At 42.5% G+C, this 19,806-nt stretch overlaps 1 protein-coding gene across 1 annotated transcript; it reads right to left on the minus strand.

Moving 5' to 3' along the window:
* Nucleotides 1-8,195: 8,195 nt before the first annotated feature.
* Nucleotides 8,196-18,911, minus strand: AMOTL2 (angiomotin like 2). The gene is made up of 10 exons (XM_075269052.1): nucleotides 18,734-18,911; nucleotides 16,468-17,268; nucleotides 15,385-15,538; nucleotides 14,165-14,309; nucleotides 13,595-13,687; nucleotides 11,996-12,291; nucleotides 11,600-11,895; nucleotides 11,301-11,485; nucleotides 11,032-11,184; nucleotides 8,196-9,477 (listed from the first exon to the last, which is right to left on the minus strand). Exons 2-10 carry the CDS (start codon nucleotides 17,154-17,156, stop codon nucleotides 9,419-9,421), a joined length of 2,070 nt encoding a protein of 689 aa, XP_075125153.1. The 5' UTR covers nucleotides 17,157-17,268; nucleotides 18,734-18,911; the 3' UTR covers nucleotides 8,196-9,418.
* Between the last annotated feature and the right edge of the window lie 895 nt (nucleotides 18,912-19,806).

The following is a 19,806-nucleotide window of genomic DNA, read 5'->3' on the forward strand; positions in this document are numbered from 1 at the left end:
GCCAAAGATCAGACCTGTTCTTACAAAGAAGTCAACTGTTAGGCCCGGTTGACACCTGTGTTCGGGCCATTCGTCCCTCTTTCCGCATGAAAAATGTAGAGAGAAAAGTCCTGCAAGTAGCACCTTTCTCTGCATTTTTCATGCGGAAACCGAGTGGAACCAACACAGACCCCATTATAGTCTATGGGGTTCACAGCTTTTTATGCGGACTAGCTTTACATTCGGGGGACCCCCAACGGAAACCCATGCACAGATGTGCTGCGGGCCTTAGAGAACACCTTGGGAATAATATTTATGCATGTTCTAAGCACCATGGCGCTCCCGCTCTAGCAATGCTCTTTCCCTCGTATGAATTTATTCTATTCTTTACCTTGTGGAGGAATGTTCATGTGTTACTGGAGTTGTATAGCTTGCGGCCTCCACTATGTCACTGCTTACAATGCTAGTAAATTACCTTCAAGGAATTCTAAAGAACTGCCTTTTGTTAGGAAAGCATTTGACCTCCGCAAACAACAGTAACCAGAAAAGTAAAAATAAATTGCAAGTTGTAACATTTGTCGTCATATTTGTCGATGATAAAAGAGTGAATGTGGATGGATACTGAGATTAGGCAGGGTATACAGCACCTTTACTACAGAATAGGTGAAAATAACCTGCATCATGGAGGATACAAGGTATTACACATCACCCAGGGAAATCAATGGGCTGTCTGTATAATGAGTGGACATGTTGGGTCCTCCAAAGTGGGAGACACTCTTTATACCTAAAGTAAAAAACTAAACGCACAATGCTGTGCAAAAGGCAGGTGCGAAACATGCTGCAAAGCAAACATACTGTAAAAAATAGAAAAAGTGCATACAAAGTGAAGAAAAGAGAAGTCTAAATCCCATCAGTGATAATATGGCCCCCGCAGAGCCCTGATCTCAGCATCATCCAATGTCTTGAAAGAGAGAGGAGGATTTTTAACAACCCAACATTCACATAAGATCTATGCTTAGACAAACCTCCTAACTTTTAAAGGACAGAAAGAGGGACAAAATGTGTGCGGGCCATGGCAATTTTAGCTCCACCCACTTCTAAATTGACTATACTAATTGCCACACATTTCTCACTGGGTACACCCTACACGCCACATCTCTCCCCTCACAGTACACCCATGCACCCCACATCTCTCCCCCCACAGTACACCCTGCACCCCACATCTCTCCCCCCACAGTACACCCTGCACCCCACATCTCTCCCCCCACTGTACACCCTGCACCCCACATCTCTCCCCCCACAGTACACCCTGCACCCCACATTTCACCCCCCTCAGTACACCCATGCACCTAGCATCTCTCCCCCCACAGTTAACCTTGCACCCCACATCCCCCACAGTATGCTCTGTACCCCACAGTACATCCTGAACCCCACATTTCTCCCCCCACACAGCACACCCTGAACCCCACATCTCCCCATCACACACAGTCCACCCTGTATCTCACATCCCCCCAGACCACACATCTCCCCTCCTAAACATGTCTAAATTTTTTGCACAGTACTGTACTCCTTTGTCACATTTTAAATTGACTTTTTGTACACTGCAGAGTTTTCCTACCACACCTACAATGTAGTTAGTAGCAATTTGAATACTTAGTTATGACTTATTACCCTGTCCATATAGCCTGGCCCTAATTAATTCCAAATAATTTAGGATGGTGCTTTGCACCAGTGCACAACCAGGGTCACCAAGGTTAAGTATACGCTGAACCCTGGAGTCCCAGAACAGTGCACTGACAACTGGGGTCCTGGAACAACAAGGCCATAGTGTGGGTCCCGGCGCCCACTAATGATATTATGTATTAGGACATCATTAGGTTTAATAGCAGAGGCTTGTTTGTTATAGCCTCTACCTGATGGAGCGATTGTGGATATAATCCCAGGAATGTTTAGTTAGTTTGGGGTTTGGTATTTTAATAGCGTTAGCTGAGGAATGTAGACAAACAAGGGGAATAAATACCTGCGCAGCTATAAAGATAAAGCTTCCTTCTTTCACCACCTGCCTCTCCATGTCCTTTACTACACTGACAAAATCCCCGACCTCTTTTTATTATTATATAAAGGTGTGAGCAATGTAGGAAGAATGCAGAGTACAGTGTCCCGTGATCATTGCGCAAAAGCGGCATACTAAACTATCCACCGCTAAAATGGCCGCATGACCTCAGATACGTTACTTAATAATAATCGCGTCCTACAACCGTGCACGGACGGAAGGTGCAGATAGCAAAGCACATGGACTGCTCAACCTTGCCATGCACTTCAGCACTTAGCTAGTTTATACCAGTTATTGCTGTAAAGAGTAAACTAAAAAGACACAAAAACTTTTCTCAGCGTTCACCAAATTTGAAAATCGCAGAGAATAGTGGTGATGTGCAGTCTCCTAGTTTATGGGCAGCTTCACTGCCCATGTAGACGGCTCTGTCCACTGTGTAGAAGCCATGTTGCGTTACAACAGTTGCAAACTGCTTATCAATGGGATGATGGGTGCCACACAGCCGCCCATCTGATACCAGTTACCTAAGGATGGGTCATCACTATCAAGCAGGGTCATTGGCTGGAGGTAGTAGCAGGTGACGGTGTAGATGCTGCACAGATGATATTCCTGGAGATCTACGGGGATCCCAAAGATTGAGTTATTGTTGCGGTACTACATAGTAAAGTTACTATCACTAGAGGGCAGATGGTGAACTGACAGTGGGAATAAGTGACACTGGCAAATAAGGGCTAAGAGCACCTATAGCCCTGTGCAAATAAGGCTCCATTCCCATCTGCTTTGGGCCATTCCCTTCCCCTATCTGCATGAAATATCTGAAGAGAAAAGTCCCGCAAGCAGCACCTTTCTCTCCGCATTTTATGTGCGGAAACCAAGTGGAAACCACATGGACCCCATTATAGTTTATGGAGTCCGCAAGTTTCCTTAGGTAACCGCTTTTTTATGCGGATAGGTTTCGCCTGGGGACTCCCCGAATGGAAACCCGATCGCAGATGTGAATCGGGCCTAAGAACTGTTGAGGTGTTTTGCATGGAGAGGAGTATCTTCAGCTCTTGAGGAGGCTACATTTGGAAGATTCGCCGTGGACTTTGAGAAATATCAGTTCTGTTGGGAATCAAAGTGGATTTGGTTATAAGAATCTGGGGTAGATTTAGGGTAGACTATCACTGAGTCAGGGAGGAAATGAGTTGAGATACTTGCCAAGTCTCCCAAAACATCTACAAGGCTCTACGAAACGGGATGAGCTCTGGAGTTCCAGAAGATTTGGCGTATCTCTCAGGCACTAGTCTCTCACTGTCTAGTGCGCAGCTCTCAGGAGAGTCACCAGGCTACGGCAATGCTGGCCGCCATGATAGAAAACGCCTCAGTGATTGTAATGATAAAAACTGGAACAATAAAAATAACCAATAATCCATCCTCTATATTCTGAATACTGTTCAATGGAAACAAGGATTTAAAATAGTGAGTGAGATGCCATGTGGGACTACAAGTCTCAGCAGTGCTGACATGATGCTTAATGACACATGACAAAGTGCCAGGAGACATATAAGAGAAGCGTCCCTGATACTAATAAGAGTGTCGCCCTTTTGGGCACATACTTTGCAGGCACCAGACTGGAGGAATGTTGGGAAGTGCGGACAAGATTGCCATTTGCTTGGTGCTGGGAACAGAATAAGTCGGGTGGGGGGCTTCAGTGGATATTCCTGGCAGGTTATCAAAACTGAGAACTGATTGACAATTTGGGGAGGAGGAATGTACAAGAGTCAGGATTTACTGGACCAAAACTTACAAGGAGCCGAATTATTGGTGTAAGAAAAAAAAGCAATACAATCCATCCATCCTGATCACAGTCATACTACAGAACTTAATGTCACATCAGACTTCAATATGCTACTCACCATGTTGGCTCATCAAGTCACATCCAGAGAGGTGGGGTGTATAGATTGTGACACCACCATTATATGTGCACAAGTGTATCAATCGGCCATCGCCCGCTGTAACGCTGCATCAATTAAGTGAGCATCAAAATGACTGTCTGCAGCACATCTCACCGAGTAAGGGAACGTTCTGCAGGCAGCAATGTAAGGGGTCACACTACTGTTATTATAGTCTATTGCCATCATCTGTTATAAGATGAGAACAACGGACATTTGAGACAACATAGTAATAGACATAATCAGAGCCCTCTCTATCTGCATTAGTTCTCATTGACTATAATGACAGATGTTTTCTTCCTTCATGTTTATTTACTTTTGCAATGGAAGAAAAAGTCGCGACTTTTTCTTCTGGCCAAAAAATAATTTTTTTACATTTTTTTTTACTCAGGGGTGAATGCTGATGGACTCTATTTTGAATCAGTTGTTCTCAATCTGTGACCCAAAGGGGATGAAAAGAGGTGACACGATAGTAGTTATATTTGTACAGTAAATATTAAGATAACCACACACTTGTCTTGCTATACCGCCATCCGGATTGACTGGGAAGGGGAAAACTCTGTTTGATTGAGGTGACCCTCACCTATCATTCTGCGGGGCTGAGTTGCTACATTGGGTTCTGGTGACAGATTTGAATTGGACTTCAATTGACTTCCACAGCCAAGACCCTTGCAGAATGTAGTTTTCAGCATTGTGTAACATGCATCCCGCCATACTGGTGTCTTCTCATGATGTAGAGAGGCCTTTTGGGCCCCTTCAGGTAGTGATTGCTACTTGTATAGCAGCCCCTGGGGATGTGGAGACGTAGCAATCTCTACTGGGCCCTGGAGCCTGAGGGGGCCCAGAGGCCTTTCTACAACATGAGAAGATACTGGTATAGCACATGGGTATCTATAGTGGTACAAAAGGTATCACATTTTGTATTGGGTCCCAGATACATCAAGTTATGACTCTGTATAGCTCAGGTACATGACTGTATAAGATTGCGGTCACACTAGCGTTCATTGGTAAATTCAGTACCTCAATCCACTAAAAAAGATGCTGATTTCAGGCAAAAAACGGGCAGAAATCTGGCAGACCCCATTGCAGTCTATGGGTTCCATGGGTTTCCACAGATAACTGCTTTTTAAGTGATAGGGTTTCTGTTTTTCGGGTCCCCAAGCAGACTCGAAGAAAGGAAGCCTGAATGCTAATGTGAACCTCGCCTAAGGGGAACAGAATTATGGTATGGCACTCAAAGGAGTCTATGGTTCCATTTTGGAATCCAAATGAAAACAAACTATGTTACAGAGATATTCTCTAGTATATTCTATAATACAAAACTGTTGCCAGGGTAAAACTCCATGCTTATGACACTATATGGGGCCTTATAGGTCAATTTAGCTTATCCTATGCGTCAGATAGCTGAATGAATATAATAACCAGGCACATGTATACTCATCACGGCAAAGCATGCATATGTTCTTAATAGGGGAAAGGGAGAAAACGACTGTCAAAAACCTCAAAATTCTCATGTGGAGAACCAAAGGATGAGGGATGTCAAAATCCAACTGTCCAATCCTTCTCCCCCTCCATAGCTGCCATCCAAGAAGAGTCAGGAGACCCCAATATACATTAGATGGGTGGTCGCTTGCAATGAAAAAAGAAGGCAGCTTTTTTGTTGCAGATTTTGCTGTGGTTTATGGAGCCAAAGCCAGGAATGGATTAAGCCAAAGGGAGAACTATAAGAACGCTACTAGATATTCCCATTCCTTTTTGTAGCCATTACTAGATTCGACTTTAAAAAACCCAAAAAATGCTGCAAAATTTGCAACAAAAAAAGCAGCTTTTCCACAATGTGGGGCCTTAACCTTAGATAGCTTGTATCTGAAGCAGACATCTCCTTTAATATACAAAACAATATCGTATGATCGTTCAATGAGTTGTTCAATGTCAGGTGAGCATGACTTCAGCGGAGAACATGGGATACTTTGCGGTGCAGGCACTGATTCAGAGCAGAGAAGGTAAGACAAAAATAGAGTAGGAGTTGTAGTAGAGAGGAAGAAAGGCAGACAAGAGGGTGAATAAAGACTTGGCAGACGGGGAAGGGCACAAGCACAGGAATGTGTAAACACATCTCGGCATATTTGTTCACTAATAGCTCCCCTGATTATGAAAGGTTGGAATTTTTGCTTCGTTTCTTCCATTCAGCTGTTAAAACTAGGAGTGGAGATGTCGCGTCACGTTTTTTTCTCCCTAAATAGCGTGTTAGGAATCTTTTCGAGACGCTAACTTTCAAAACATAAAAGCTCAGGCATCCTATTTTTGAATGACTATGTCACATATTTGTTATTTTTGTAAGAATATTTTTGTTAGGTCCAGCTGCTGCCTTGCACATGGTGCCTGCGCCATATTCAGCACGAAGACCATCCGTTTCTTTGAACACAACAACATCAATTTGTCATTTGGGAACTGAACCAAGTGTCAACCAAATATAAAAAATTGCAAAAAATTTACTTTTAACCAATGGGCTTTGTCCGGCATTGTAGATGGGAGTGGCAATGTGTCTAGAAAAACACCCAATTGAATACAGACTTTTTTTTTATCAAAAGCTGACAACCACATGACTGCGATTACATGGCTCAGCAAGGTTGTCGCACCGATTCCTGGCCTACATGTTTTCTTCCTTATATCATGATACAGGAACAGGGAACCACAGCAAAAACTGTCATAAAACAATCTAGAAAAAATGGCGATTACTGTCATGGGATTATTTTATTGATATCTATATATGAGATTGTTTTATTTCACTGACACCAAGCGGAGATCTTGAAAACTTTTCTTTGTATGTTCTGCCAAATCTTGGCTCTTCCTAACCTGTTTTATTAGTTTAAGGAACAGCAGTAAAAGGACCACTCATTCCCGACCATTGCCCAGTGATCCAACACCAATCCAGAACTCACTTTATTGTCATCCTATAAGATGACAAAATTTTTTTGTCCATTATTGACCATGATGGAAACTTTTTTGAGGGGTGAGGAATGATCGCACAAATGATTGTTCACGTGAAACCCGACCAATAAATGCAGCACGTAAAATGAAAGTTTCCTTTATCATCCATTGGACTTCTTGACAGGCTATTCATATCGCCATGTAAAAATGACCTATACACTGTATTAATATAGCGCATGACCCAAGGGGGAGGCACTTGGTTCTCTCTTAGGTGTAAAAATCAAAGGCATACATCGTCCAGGGTCAGAAATTTGGGCGTTCCAGGCAAAACTATATCTCGGGGCTCAATCCAATCAAAATTTTTAGGCCACATGCCGTCTTTACCATAACTGCCCCCATTTGCAAGCCAAAAAATCTGTACAAAATAGTGAAACATAATGCGCTATCTTGTTCAGTAAAATGCCAAGTGTTACACAGGATTGCTTCTCACAATATAACGCCCCCTTTAGGGATCATTCACATGGATGAAAATGGTGCGGAATTACAGCACTGAAAAACAAGCCTCCCATTGATTTCAATGGATTCCTATTTTTCAGTACTGAAGTTCCACACCAGCACCATTTTCCTCCATGTGAATGGACCCTTACTGGGCCACACACACACACACACACACACACACACACACACAGTATAACGCCTCCTATACTGGCCCCCCACACAGAATAATGCTCCCTTTATTGGCCCCCCTCAGTATATTGCCACCATTACTGACCGCAAAACAGTATAATGCCCCCCACACTATATATTGTCCCCTTTTTGGTCCTTTGTTGACTCCTACACTGCATATCAATGTGATGTTCATATGTTCTTCAGCGTCTGGTTTTATTTGTGGAGACCCTTGGAGGCCAAGTTAGAAGTGGGTCTATGTAGGAGCAGGAAAAAAAAAAGTCATACTGCAAGCCACTACAAGGAGAAGCCCCTGATCCCAGGGTTGTGTTATGGCCAAAACTCTCCATGACACCGACCCCTTAGACCCTGCACTAGACATAACACAGTGTACCAGTGTTATCCTGAGTGATGGTTTACAGGGGTTGTCTGAGATCAGATACTGGTGGCTTATCCTTAGGGTAGGATATATGGGGATCCAACATTAGGCACCCTGACCAATAAGCGTGTGTACGAAGCCGAAAGTGGATGGCCCTTTACCCTATCCAATATTGATGACAACACCTTTAAGGATATTGACCAATTAAGTTCCAACTTCCCTTGTGAAACAGCAAATGATAGGTTGACACAGATTTCATTTTACTTTTAAAATTTATTTAATTTCATATTTAAAATAACAAAATTCTGGTCTGCAACAGCAGAACCAGACGGCATCCAGGCAGCATACATTAAGCGAATAATATTAAGAAACAACAGCCACGCTTACATCTTTAAATACTTTCGATAACTTAAGTAAACTCACAAAAAATATATATCAGATTCATACATCTTTGGAATAAAACAGACTTTCACAGCGCAGATAGGCAGAAATACCAAATACAAAAAATATATTACATTTGTAACCCATTCTGGTGTCAGAGGGGCGAAGGAAGGGGTGACAATTTCTAGAAAAATCTTTAGCAAATTGCATTATGCAATTTTCTTCTGATCTAATTTTGTAAACAATGTACAAGAATAGAAATGAAAAAATTGCCGCTGTTGACCAGCAACAGCAACCAGACAAGAAAGAGAGGAGTCAGAGTGGGGGAAGGGATTATCAAATATAAAATAAATACAATATATGATCTAGTGGAGATGTACAAGGAATATATTTGGCTTGTACTTGTGTGAGCTTTTTCGAAAGTATCAAACAATGAGCCTCAACTCATGTATTGACCCTTGTATCATGATAGAACATAAATCAGAGTAGACCTCGGAAGGTCTCGGAAAAAGACAAAAACATAGATGTATAAATACAAGTGAGAATCAACAGAAGAAGGTCTTCTATAAAAATAAACACATAAGTATTTACATGACAAATGTTTGGGACGAGAGTCCGACAACTTTAAACCACTTCAAACCCCTACATTTTTGTAGGTATTTCTAGCAGCAACAGGGATTGGCCCTTGGCTTTCGAAAGCCAAACGTAGACTTTATTCATCTCCCCTCCCAGAGTCTGTATCCACATGAATCAAAGCCTTGTGGTTGAGTTGTAGTTCCAAAAGATCAGACACTGTATCACATTAACTGAAGTTGGAAAGGGTCTTCAACTTCAGATGGGTGAAAATCTAAGGAAGTCTTTCTCGAATCTTCTTGTCTTCTTAACAGCCAGTGCTCACGCGACTCTAAAGTCCATCTACATTTAGGTTGGAGCTTCCAAGCTGAACACGCCATGTTCTGGTGGTAAGACTGCCTCGTAGCTAGAGAATGAACATGGGATTCATTCCCAGTAGACTACAGCTATTTGACCAGGCATGGTTCCTGGTCATGTAAGACTTTCTCAACATTCGGGTGTTGTCCCCAAGGAGTAGATAGCTCAGATGAGGATTTCTACCATTTCAGAAATGTTGGAGCTTTTTGCAGTAGATACGGATTCTGAAAAACAAAAAAATGACAGGTCATTAATATACGACGGTACGAAGAAGTTCACCGTAAAATAATTTTTGGTTCTTTTTGAAGACCACAAACTATAGGACCATCCTACTGACCATACAGTAGATATAATCCATGGCTAAAAGACATCTGAAATGTATGGCTAGCTTCAGATCTTAGCACTAAACAAACTGGTCATGATAAAATCATTATCATAATGTAAATTATGAAGCCGACATGATAATTACGTGTAGCACTCACACATTTCATATGCATTGGGCACACTAGATTGTAATATTTGAGATGCCGACCCATGAGAACATTCACTGGATATCCCGTCAGCATGAAAGCAAATTGTCCATGCATGACTGGACTTTATCCACCGAAGCACTCGCTATGCACCCTAGTGATTCCATTCTCTGATTCACCCTTCACAAAGGCCATTGAATAGACAGATGATGAGACAACCATGTGATCAGTCATGTTAATATGTGGTCTGAATTCCATACAATGAATTGTACAAGGAGTGAAGCTGGGACAGTGGGTCTTCCTTGTAGTGTGAAAGCGTTTGTCTGGGATGATGTATGCGGCACGATTGCTCAAGACTCCTAAATGAGTGCATTGGGTCACAATGGGCTATTTTCTTTGGCCGCATGGAGAAGTGCTGGTAGTGGTGGGGGGACATTCCAGACATGTCTGTGGCTTTACGTGCTGAGCAGACAGACTGTATCTTTATGGTGAGGTTACATTTCTGGTGCAGAGTAATGGGAATGTGATAAATATGAGGAAACCTTAAGATTCTATTGACTAATTGTTCTTAAGAGCATAATGACGAACAAAAGCTTCTTAGTGCCACTCAAACCAGGGAAAGAGGGGGGCGGTATTATAAGTGATCCGACAACTTTTTTTTTCTAATCTGGGAACTTGTGGGAACTAGTGGGAACGAGTGACAATGTGCGTATTTAACATTCTTCTTCCCGATACATTTTATATATCATCCAACACTCTTATCACGGGGCTTTATATTAAAACGCAGGCAAGATATCAATAATGTATTGTTTTGTACATTAGAGATGTTCCTTCTCCCCCTTCCCCCCTTCTTCGTTCAATCTTTGGCCTCACACCTGCATTCTGTTCCCAGCTGCATAGCTGAGATTCATTGGCATTAGTCATCACCAAGGGAGGCCAAGCCTTGGCAGGGATTGTGAGAGGAGAAAGCTCTCAGCTATGCAAGGCTCGGCACAGGCTCAGCCTGGGGGAGGGGAGGTGAGCGAGTGCAGCTTCTGCCGTTGCGAAACGTCTTCTGAGTATGAGCATTGAAAGAATAGACACTCATTCTAGCAACACAACACGCTTGCATTATAATACTGTAGTGGAGTGAAGACTCCACTTGTTGACTGGTTGATGGGAGAACATACAATGTCTACTGTAGTAGTGCTAACAACGTGCACCAAAAACCTAACTTTACTGGTATGACGCTTACAGAATATCCCTTTATAAACCCATATTGTTCAATCACCAAACATGTCCCGATCTCAATGGACACAAGAAACCTACCTAATGTAGATGGTTTATTGTCCAGGAGGGAGTCCGTTACAGCTGTTAATTCGGTTGACACCTCCGTCTGGGTGCTTCCATCTTTACTGCCATGCTTTGAGTGCACAGGTAAGATGCTAGCATTGGCAGGGGGCGAAGAGTTCGACTGAGTGACTGGAAAAGAAACAAGGCAATGATAAGTATAATGTTCTTATTACAGGAACATCAGACAGCTGAAACATCAAGTCTGGCTGTCTTGAAATGTGTAAGTAATATATATAAGTAATCACCTGCTGCCGCTTGTGACATGTTGGCTTGTCGCTCTCCAGTCACCGAATTTGGAGTTGACAGAGATAGTGTGAAAATGGAGGGTACAGACTTGGCCGGCCGTAATGGACCCTGATGGGGTTTGCGTTGTTGCAAGACCTTGATAACAGCATCTTTCTCTAGGATCTGAGCATGTAGAGCTTTGATTCTACATAGGAAAAAACAACACAAAAATACTTAATACAATGTAAAGAAAAGGAAAAAACAGTCACACCCACAAACATGTCACTTATTGATACAAAATATGGACTAGCCAGCGTACCTGTTTTCCATTTCTTGGTGCCTGTGGTTGACCATCAGAAGATCCTCGTTGAAGCTATTGTTTGGTGAGTGGCGAGGTGAATGGTTTATGATCGTCGTATCTCGCTGAGCAGCAGCAGTGGCGGCGGCATCCATTGCAAACTGGCGCATAGTGCGTTCTTCTAAATACTTTTGCTCCCACTTGGTCATGTCCGCCTCCAGTGCCAATATCCGTTCCTCTTTTTCCCTCAGTTGTTCAGACAGAACTTGGACAGATAGCTCAGGTGATTGACCTCCATTCTGTGACAATGGTTGTCTCTGTTGGTAAAAGGATTTTGTTAGTGTGGGTTTTGCTTGGATTTGGATTTAGAAAGTCAATATAGAGATATAAAACATTGAGGACTATACTCATCCCTACCTGTTGAGCCCTTAAATTTTTCAGCTCCTGCTCCAGCCTCGTCCTCAGACGCAATTCCAGTTGTTCTCTCTTTTCACAGGCAGCTTGGAGTTGACTTAAAGCTTGTTGTAGTCTCTCCACCTTCTCAACATATGCCCTCTTCTTGCGGAGCTCATCTTCTGTGCGGGCTGCTGTTGACTGGGCATTACTGAGGGCTTTCTCCAAGAGCTCTGCTCTTCTCCGCTGGTCCTCGTTGGCACTACGCAGAAGAATGATCTCTCTTTCCAGCTTCTCTTTCTCTTGTTGCTGTTCACGACCTGCATGGAATAAAAAAATATTTCATTAATAACCAGAAATTCTCTCTACGGTAGGCAGAATGAAGTAGCTGACTGATGCTAAACCCTGTTGTTGGAACAGGTTACAATGAACCATTCACAACGTGAACTCGTCCCTGGTGGGAAGAGCAGTCCAGAAATAAATACACGGCAGGTTTAACAAAGAACTTGTGAACGGATTTTAATATAACAGCTGCAAGTAGTCTACTAGCCAGAAACGTTCCCTCAGAGCTGAAGATCCCAGCAAGGTTTAGAAGACTTGGCAAACAAAAAGAAGAGACCTGAGAGGTACGATAAGCTCTGTAAACAGCCAAGAGGCCTGTGAGATCCGAACATGTTTGCAAGAGCTTTGTCTGCATGTAGGTTGACCTAACAAGAATATTCCTAAACTTGACTGCTACTTCACTGTTCCATGAAAAGGTTAGGCAAACATGAAGGTTCCCAGGCTTGGAGACGTTAGACACCAGGGGCATAACAGTTCAAGGATGTAGATCCTGGTTAGGACAGTTTTCTTTGGTGGTTTTCCCAACTCTCCAACATTGGGATTTTCAGTGCCATCAGATCATGAATATGTATAGAGTAAATACAATGTATAAGTAATAGAAATTTATAGGAATGTGGATTAACCACTAGGAATCCTGTAGGCCATAGTATAATGGTCTTTGGCTTCTACAAGCCTGCTCTGCATTACGGCACTCCGCATACACTAGCCTATCGCTTCTATAGATCTACTTCCTCATAGAGTTCATTATTTTTTACTTTGCACTCATACGGGAATTTTCTGCTACCCAGACTACAGACGTTAACCTGTTAACCCTTGCTAGTCTAGCCGTTTGGTATTTTTTCTCTTTTCCCTCCACTTTTCTAAAGCTAAGAAAGGGGGATGGTAAAGTTCTCGGCTACTGGTATGCGAGGAATTCAGGTCACATTGAACTCTTGTTTGTTTGCTAAAGCAACATAGCCTTTTCTTCAGGAAGCAAGAGAATGGACACACCTCCCCTGTATCCTTAAAGTGCGTCAGGCCAGATCCCACGTACACAGCCTTCAGGTGTAGACTCACTTGTATATGAACGCCTATAAACTCAGCTGTAATATTTGCAGAGTGTGTAATAGAGGTGGAATAAGTATACACTCAGAACTTTTTCTTAACACTCGCTGTTCCTAACAGCATGCTGGTTGCCTATTTTCTACATAAATATCTTCCAATCTAATGGAAATTTTGGTTTTTGCAGTAAAATGAACATTTTGGGGCTCAAAGGTTATAGGGTTGGTTTGTAAAACTTACACTGAGCGATTAGCTTGGATACAGTTCCTTGGTTGTCTTCTCGACTCTCCAAGCTCCTGGCCGCCAGCTGTTTGTTTGCAGATTCCAACCGTTCTAAGGAAAAAACACAAAAATGATTTATTGACTTGAGCCATAATGACTTCCACCATTCCGCATTGATGAAACATGCCACCATTGTACTGTATCCTCATCTACAATTTATTTCTGAAGCTGTCTCTCTAGTGACCTGGTCTTCTTCTCAAATATAGCTGTCTTATATCTGTATATAGGACAGCGGAGCTCAGCGCTCCAGAATCTTCTCTTTTGCTAATACCAGACTCCAATTAATACAATGTTGATAGGATATGTAGGTTAATGAGCTTTGTCACAAGACCTCATTGTTTCTTCTAGGCCTCTATTGTCTAAGTTCTCTTGGTACATGGCTTTTAAGGACTTGATAGTCTTCAGAGACTGAGTCCACTCACTTAACACTAATATCCATTGTGAGGAGATAATGATGATTGATGGCTCATAACATGGCAAAATAATGGGGGTATAACAGGCCTTTTATTTATTCCCTTCTTCCCTCACCTCTCAGGTCACGGTTAAAGTCTTGCATGCGTCTCATCTCTCCTTCCATCTTTGTCCTCATGGCGGTCTCTAGTGATTCCCTCTTGGAGGATGCTTTCATGAGGCTATCGTAGGCTTCGGAGATTCGCTGAATTTCCGTCTCCAGCTATAAAATAGGAAACGGGTTAATAGGCTGCAATGTTTATTAGTGCACTGAAGACACCATGTTACATAAGTTATAGATTATAGTTATATAATATAGCATAATACTATTATACATTTATATACTGTAATACTATATACTGTCTAGTAGTGCACTGACACCATATTGCAAAAATTATACCATTATATACTATAGTGCTAATTCAATCAATTACATATATATATATATATATATATATATATATATATATATATATACATACAAATACATATCTATCTATCTATCTATCTATCTATGTATACACACACATTTTCAACATTTTTCAGTTCTTTTACCTCTTATTTGACAGTTTTATAGTATTCCATCTATATAATAATCCTAACTTAAACAGTTTTCTATGCAGGATAAGCCTAATCTTGCAAATCTAAACAGAATCTCGCAATCCGGTAGTGATCTAATTACACTCAGTTTCTAAACAGAATAGTTTTAAAGGGCCAGACAGCACCATGGCGCTCCTTATTTATACACTGATTATGTCTGTAGACTTTATGCCACCTGCCTGTCTGGATTACACATTTGCGAAGGGGCTGGCACCCCCTCCCCGCTCCTTACAGCTGAGGCCTTCCTAACACAGGCACCTTTTCATCAGCACACAATGGCTCATTTATGCCACATCAGGTCAGCTCAAGCAGAACACAAAACCCAAGCAACTGTCAGCGGCCTTCAGCTCTACGTGTGCCTTTAACAAATGGCTCATAGCTGCCTCATTGTGCAAAGAGTCCTCGCAGCTGTTAAAGGGGAGACTATAGGGAGGGGGGGAGATGGGGCAGAGAAAGTGAAAGGGTTGACAAAACAAAACCGAGAGGGGTAGACACCCCACCCTCCATGACCAGCTGGAGAACCTTTACAATAACCTGTTTGTTGATGGGAATCATATATGGACACTAATGGGTTTTCCAAAATGTTGGGATGTAGCAGTAGACGGGAAAGACAGCTGCGGGATGGCAGCTCGTAGACGTACAGCGCACTTGTAACGTGTGCCTACAATAATAACACCGCAGGTTATTTAGGTTTTTACCTTCTGGATTCGGACTGCTTTTTCACTGTAGGTCTCAAGTTCCCTGCGTAGTTTTTCATTTTCTCGTAGCAAAGCATCCATTCGAGCCATGTGACTACCCGCTGTGTTAAAGGACGCCATTTGGCCATATTGTACATTAGGATCTGGCATTACCCTGCAAGGAAGAAAACGAGAAGGTTAAGTCCCATTTACCTGCATATATTAGCTATACTACAGATCTTTACTTGTTTTATGATGTAAATGAGCTCTAATGCTGATTGATGCGCTTCCTTCCTGTCCCAAAATAACCAAATGACTTCACATTGGAAACTGTTTTTATAACATCATGGAGAGATTAGCATTCACTTGTACACGGGGCCTGTACGGTCTTGTACAACCTACACAAAGTAGCATCTTTCCCAGATGAAGGCAGCGACACCTAAAAGTAACCGCACCGAAACTTGAAGATTCCAGCATCGGTCTGGAGTATGTCTGCAATTCGCTAGGAATATAATTACCGTCTGTATACATTATGTATACATCCGCCACCTATGATCAACATGCCATTCCAGAGGTAGGCCGGATACCAGCGTCTGGAAGGAAGGCAGCACTGCCAGAATACTCCATCTTCCTTTACTGGAACCTTAGGAATTCATATTGACTAGCACAATGGGGATGGTATTTCCGTTCATGGGACTAAACGCTTCTGCTGCCAAAGGGGTTACAAGAACTAACAAGGGAGAAAATTCTTTTACTATGAGCCTGAAAATATTCCTTAAGCATTATCTGCCTCTTTCGCATATGGAGCCACTTCCTGTCTTTGCTTATCTCTTCCTGTGTGAACAATGCAGAGTTGTCGCCCACCAGTTCAGTGTTTATTGTCAGGGATCTCTTCTAAATGCCAAAGGCCGGGAGTTTAAAGGGATTTTTATATCTTCCTTTGAAGTAGCTTTAATACAGTGTTGGCCTGTCTGTGTCGGTGAATACATCTATTGCACAGGCACAATTCATGCTGTTTGAAGTCTGGTTCTCATATAGAAGAAGGTATCATTATGGACCATGTTAGACTGTAAGGGAATAGAACAAGATTTCACATGTGTTTACCTGACATCGGGTTGATGGTATACTGGGAGATCTCCAGAATATTGCCTTTGTTCGGGAGCGTACCCACTGATATGGTCAGGTTGGCTGTAAGTTGGATACTCAGGTGGTGCATTTCTGTAGTGTACTCCTCCATCTTGTTGTCCACGAGCTACTGATAACTGGTACTGCTTAGAAAGTTGAGGGAAGCTGTGCGAGGAGCTCATGTGGTTCTGAGACTTGGCGCCATTACGTTCAAGAGACATCTGCAGTAACCTCTCGCTAAGAGACCTTACATGGCCGTGTTTCAGATCCATAAGGGACTGGTCTTGTCTTTGAGGAGCATGTTCAACCATCTGGACATTTTGTGCTGCATAATATTGAGAAAGGGCAGCTTTGGCTTGTTCGTAGGTTGGCAGCTCCTCGCCTTTATGTTGGAACTCGTAAGCTTTATACATAGGGTTCTCCAAGTAGAAATGGTCACAATGGTGCTCCTGCCCTTGAGGTTCCTGCCTTGTGGAAGGGCTCCCCTGCATCTCCTCCTGTTCAAGACTTTCAAGGGATGACCTAGGGCTTCCATTGCCCCCACCTCCCCTCAAAGCCTGTTGTTGGATGGCCAACAAGGTGCGATTTTCACTCAGATTCCCATATCTCAGTTGCTCCTGAATAAGACGGTGTAGGACCGTTCCAGACGAATCCTCCGCTGTTCTCATTCTTGCTCAAAAAGATAAATATAAATCCCACACGAAAAAAAATAAAAAATAAAAATACTGGATAATCCTTTCCCCGATTCTTCTGCTGATCTAAGGTGCTGGTGATAGCCGCCTGCAAATGAGAAAACATCATGTTACAATAGATTCATCTTTTCTTCTTCATATGTATACCATTTCTTACGTAAATTCTTTTTCCTTCTCACTTCAACAATATACGTGCACGACAATAGGTAGCATAGACATTGCCGGAGGCTGTGGAACCCTAACTATTACTGAGCATTTAGCAGCCAAGGATTGACCTTGATGGTATCTGTTGTGGGCAAATACCTTTCTACTGCTTTCGTCTCCAACACCCCTCTGGAGAGGTAAGACTTTTGACCTGCTTTTTGTTTTAGGCAGGGGGGCTGTATTAATGATTGGAATTTCGCCCTCCCCTTTTCTTTCTAAAGAGATAAAGTCCAGTATTTCTATGGTATGCCCCCCTGCAGCTTCTGTTTTGCAGCCTTCATCTCAATACCAGATATCCTAGTTGAAGTTGAACACCAAAGTTCAGGAAAAATGAAATATTACACTGGATGTCCTCTCAAGGAGACATTTTCTAAATGAACTCCATGTCTTGCGGTTTCCAGATAGTTTTGCAACAGGACATTGGGTTGAATACATTTGGCTATAGTCAACATTCTATACATTGCTGTCCACAACATCCTTAGATGATGAGTCCAATGACCACAAACCTGTGGATTTCCTGCTATCTTAATGCTCATAGCTATTTTCCACCGTGTAGGAGATATTACCACCTCGCAAATATCTACAGCGTGACATCACCAACCTCTTTGTGTTGCAATTGACATTCTTTGTGGATTGCAGCCCTGCCGCAACGATACAAAAGGTTGCACTCAAAATAAGAACAATAACAAAAAAAAAATACCCCATGAATTCCTCAGCCATTGCTAGGGGTGACCAAACACCTGCATTTCTTTCCTTCTCTCCCCATGAAAGAATGCCCCATTGTTAACCCTTAACGTTGTAAACAATGCATACCAAGTCACCAGATCTCTACTAAACACTATAAATAGTTAACAATGCAGATGAAGAACATATTTCTAGGGTTCGTGACAATGCCGCCAACAAGAAACCAGTCCTATGAGTACACAGTGAATGGGGCAAACATCTAGAAGACAACCACATCCATATGCCACTTTTTAGCAAAAAGAAAGAAGAGGCGGTATATAAATAATACATAATAAGTATACAGACATAAACGTGTCGTCATATATATACAGTGGTAAAAGTATAATAACCACATCTCTACGTAAACAGGTTAACATATGTTCATTGAAACGAAGTCTACTGTATCATCACCGTCACGATATAAGAAACATCTACACGTAGAAACACATACTAAGGAAAACAACAACATTGTAATAAAAAATTGCAACATATACAAACTAAAATGAAAACATTGCATAAAATATTATAGAAAATATTGCATAAAAACAGTTTAAAAAAAACCTAAACTGTCCATATTACGGATCTGATGCCCAGAAGAGCAGTATGAAAAACCGTAGGGCTCTCACCAGATCATCGCCAGTGTTTGCTGCAGAGTGGTGCCAGCATGTGCCAATGTCCTTGGTGTCTATCCCTTAGTGCTGGGAGCAGGCTGTGCAGTGCCTGAGAGCTCAGAGCAGACTGACTCTCTTCCTAACACACTGGCTGTACTGCCTCAATAGCTGTGCTATGCCAGGAATGTGAGAGTTTCAGGCTCCCCCTGGGATAACAGCTCTAACCACACATAACCTTTCTCCTGCCCCTCCCCTCTCCCTCCCTCTCCTGGGACTATGCTCTCCGCCCTCACTCTCTCCAGGAGCTGCACTTACCTCTACACTCCACTGGGGGCAACATCATCTCCTACTGTATTGTGTAGAACTCAGCACTGGAAAAACAAAGAGCAAAATATAATGTCCAGAATGGCTTGTATGTTAAGCTGTACATGTAGCTGCAGCCTTACACTTTATAACTGTAAGGATTAACTCCACTACTAACATATCTGTATTCTATCATCTATTCCCCAAAGTATAAATTCTGCATAAAAATATATTAAATAAATAAAGGCGACCACAGAGGCAAACAGAGAGCGGTACATTGAAGAATGGAGAAACGAAATAAATAACTCCAAGAAACTCACCGTGTACCAATCCCTACAAAGGGACTACACCATGGACACCTACCTGGAGAGAATACGCCACCCCAAGCACAGACAAACCCTGAGCCAGTACAGACTGATCGCCCACAGCCTGGAGATGGAGACAGGGCGACACAGGCAGACGTACAAGCCATGGGGGAACAGACTGTGCCAGCACTGTGACCAGGGGACCCTAGAAGACGAGACCCACTTCCTGCTACACTGCACCAAATACTCAGCTGTGAGGGCCGTCTACTACCAAAGACTCTCTGCCCACATCCCAGACAGACGAGAAGAGGAAACTCTACATCCTACTGGGAGAAGAAGAGGCCACTGTGGAGATTACAAAGTGGTTACCTAAGGAAATCCGCAGACCCCATAGACTATAATGGGGTACATGTGTTTTCTGTGCGGTGTCTGCACGAATCATGAGGAGAGAAAAGTAGTGCAAAATCCTGCTCAAAAAAC

The sequence above is a fragment of the Leptodactylus fuscus genome, chromosome 3 (genome assembly GCF_031893055.1).
Source record: "Leptodactylus fuscus isolate aLepFus1 chromosome 3, aLepFus1.hap2, whole genome shotgun sequence".
NCBI classification, from domain to species: domain Eukaryota; kingdom Metazoa; phylum Chordata; class Amphibia; order Anura; family Leptodactylidae; genus Leptodactylus; species Leptodactylus fuscus.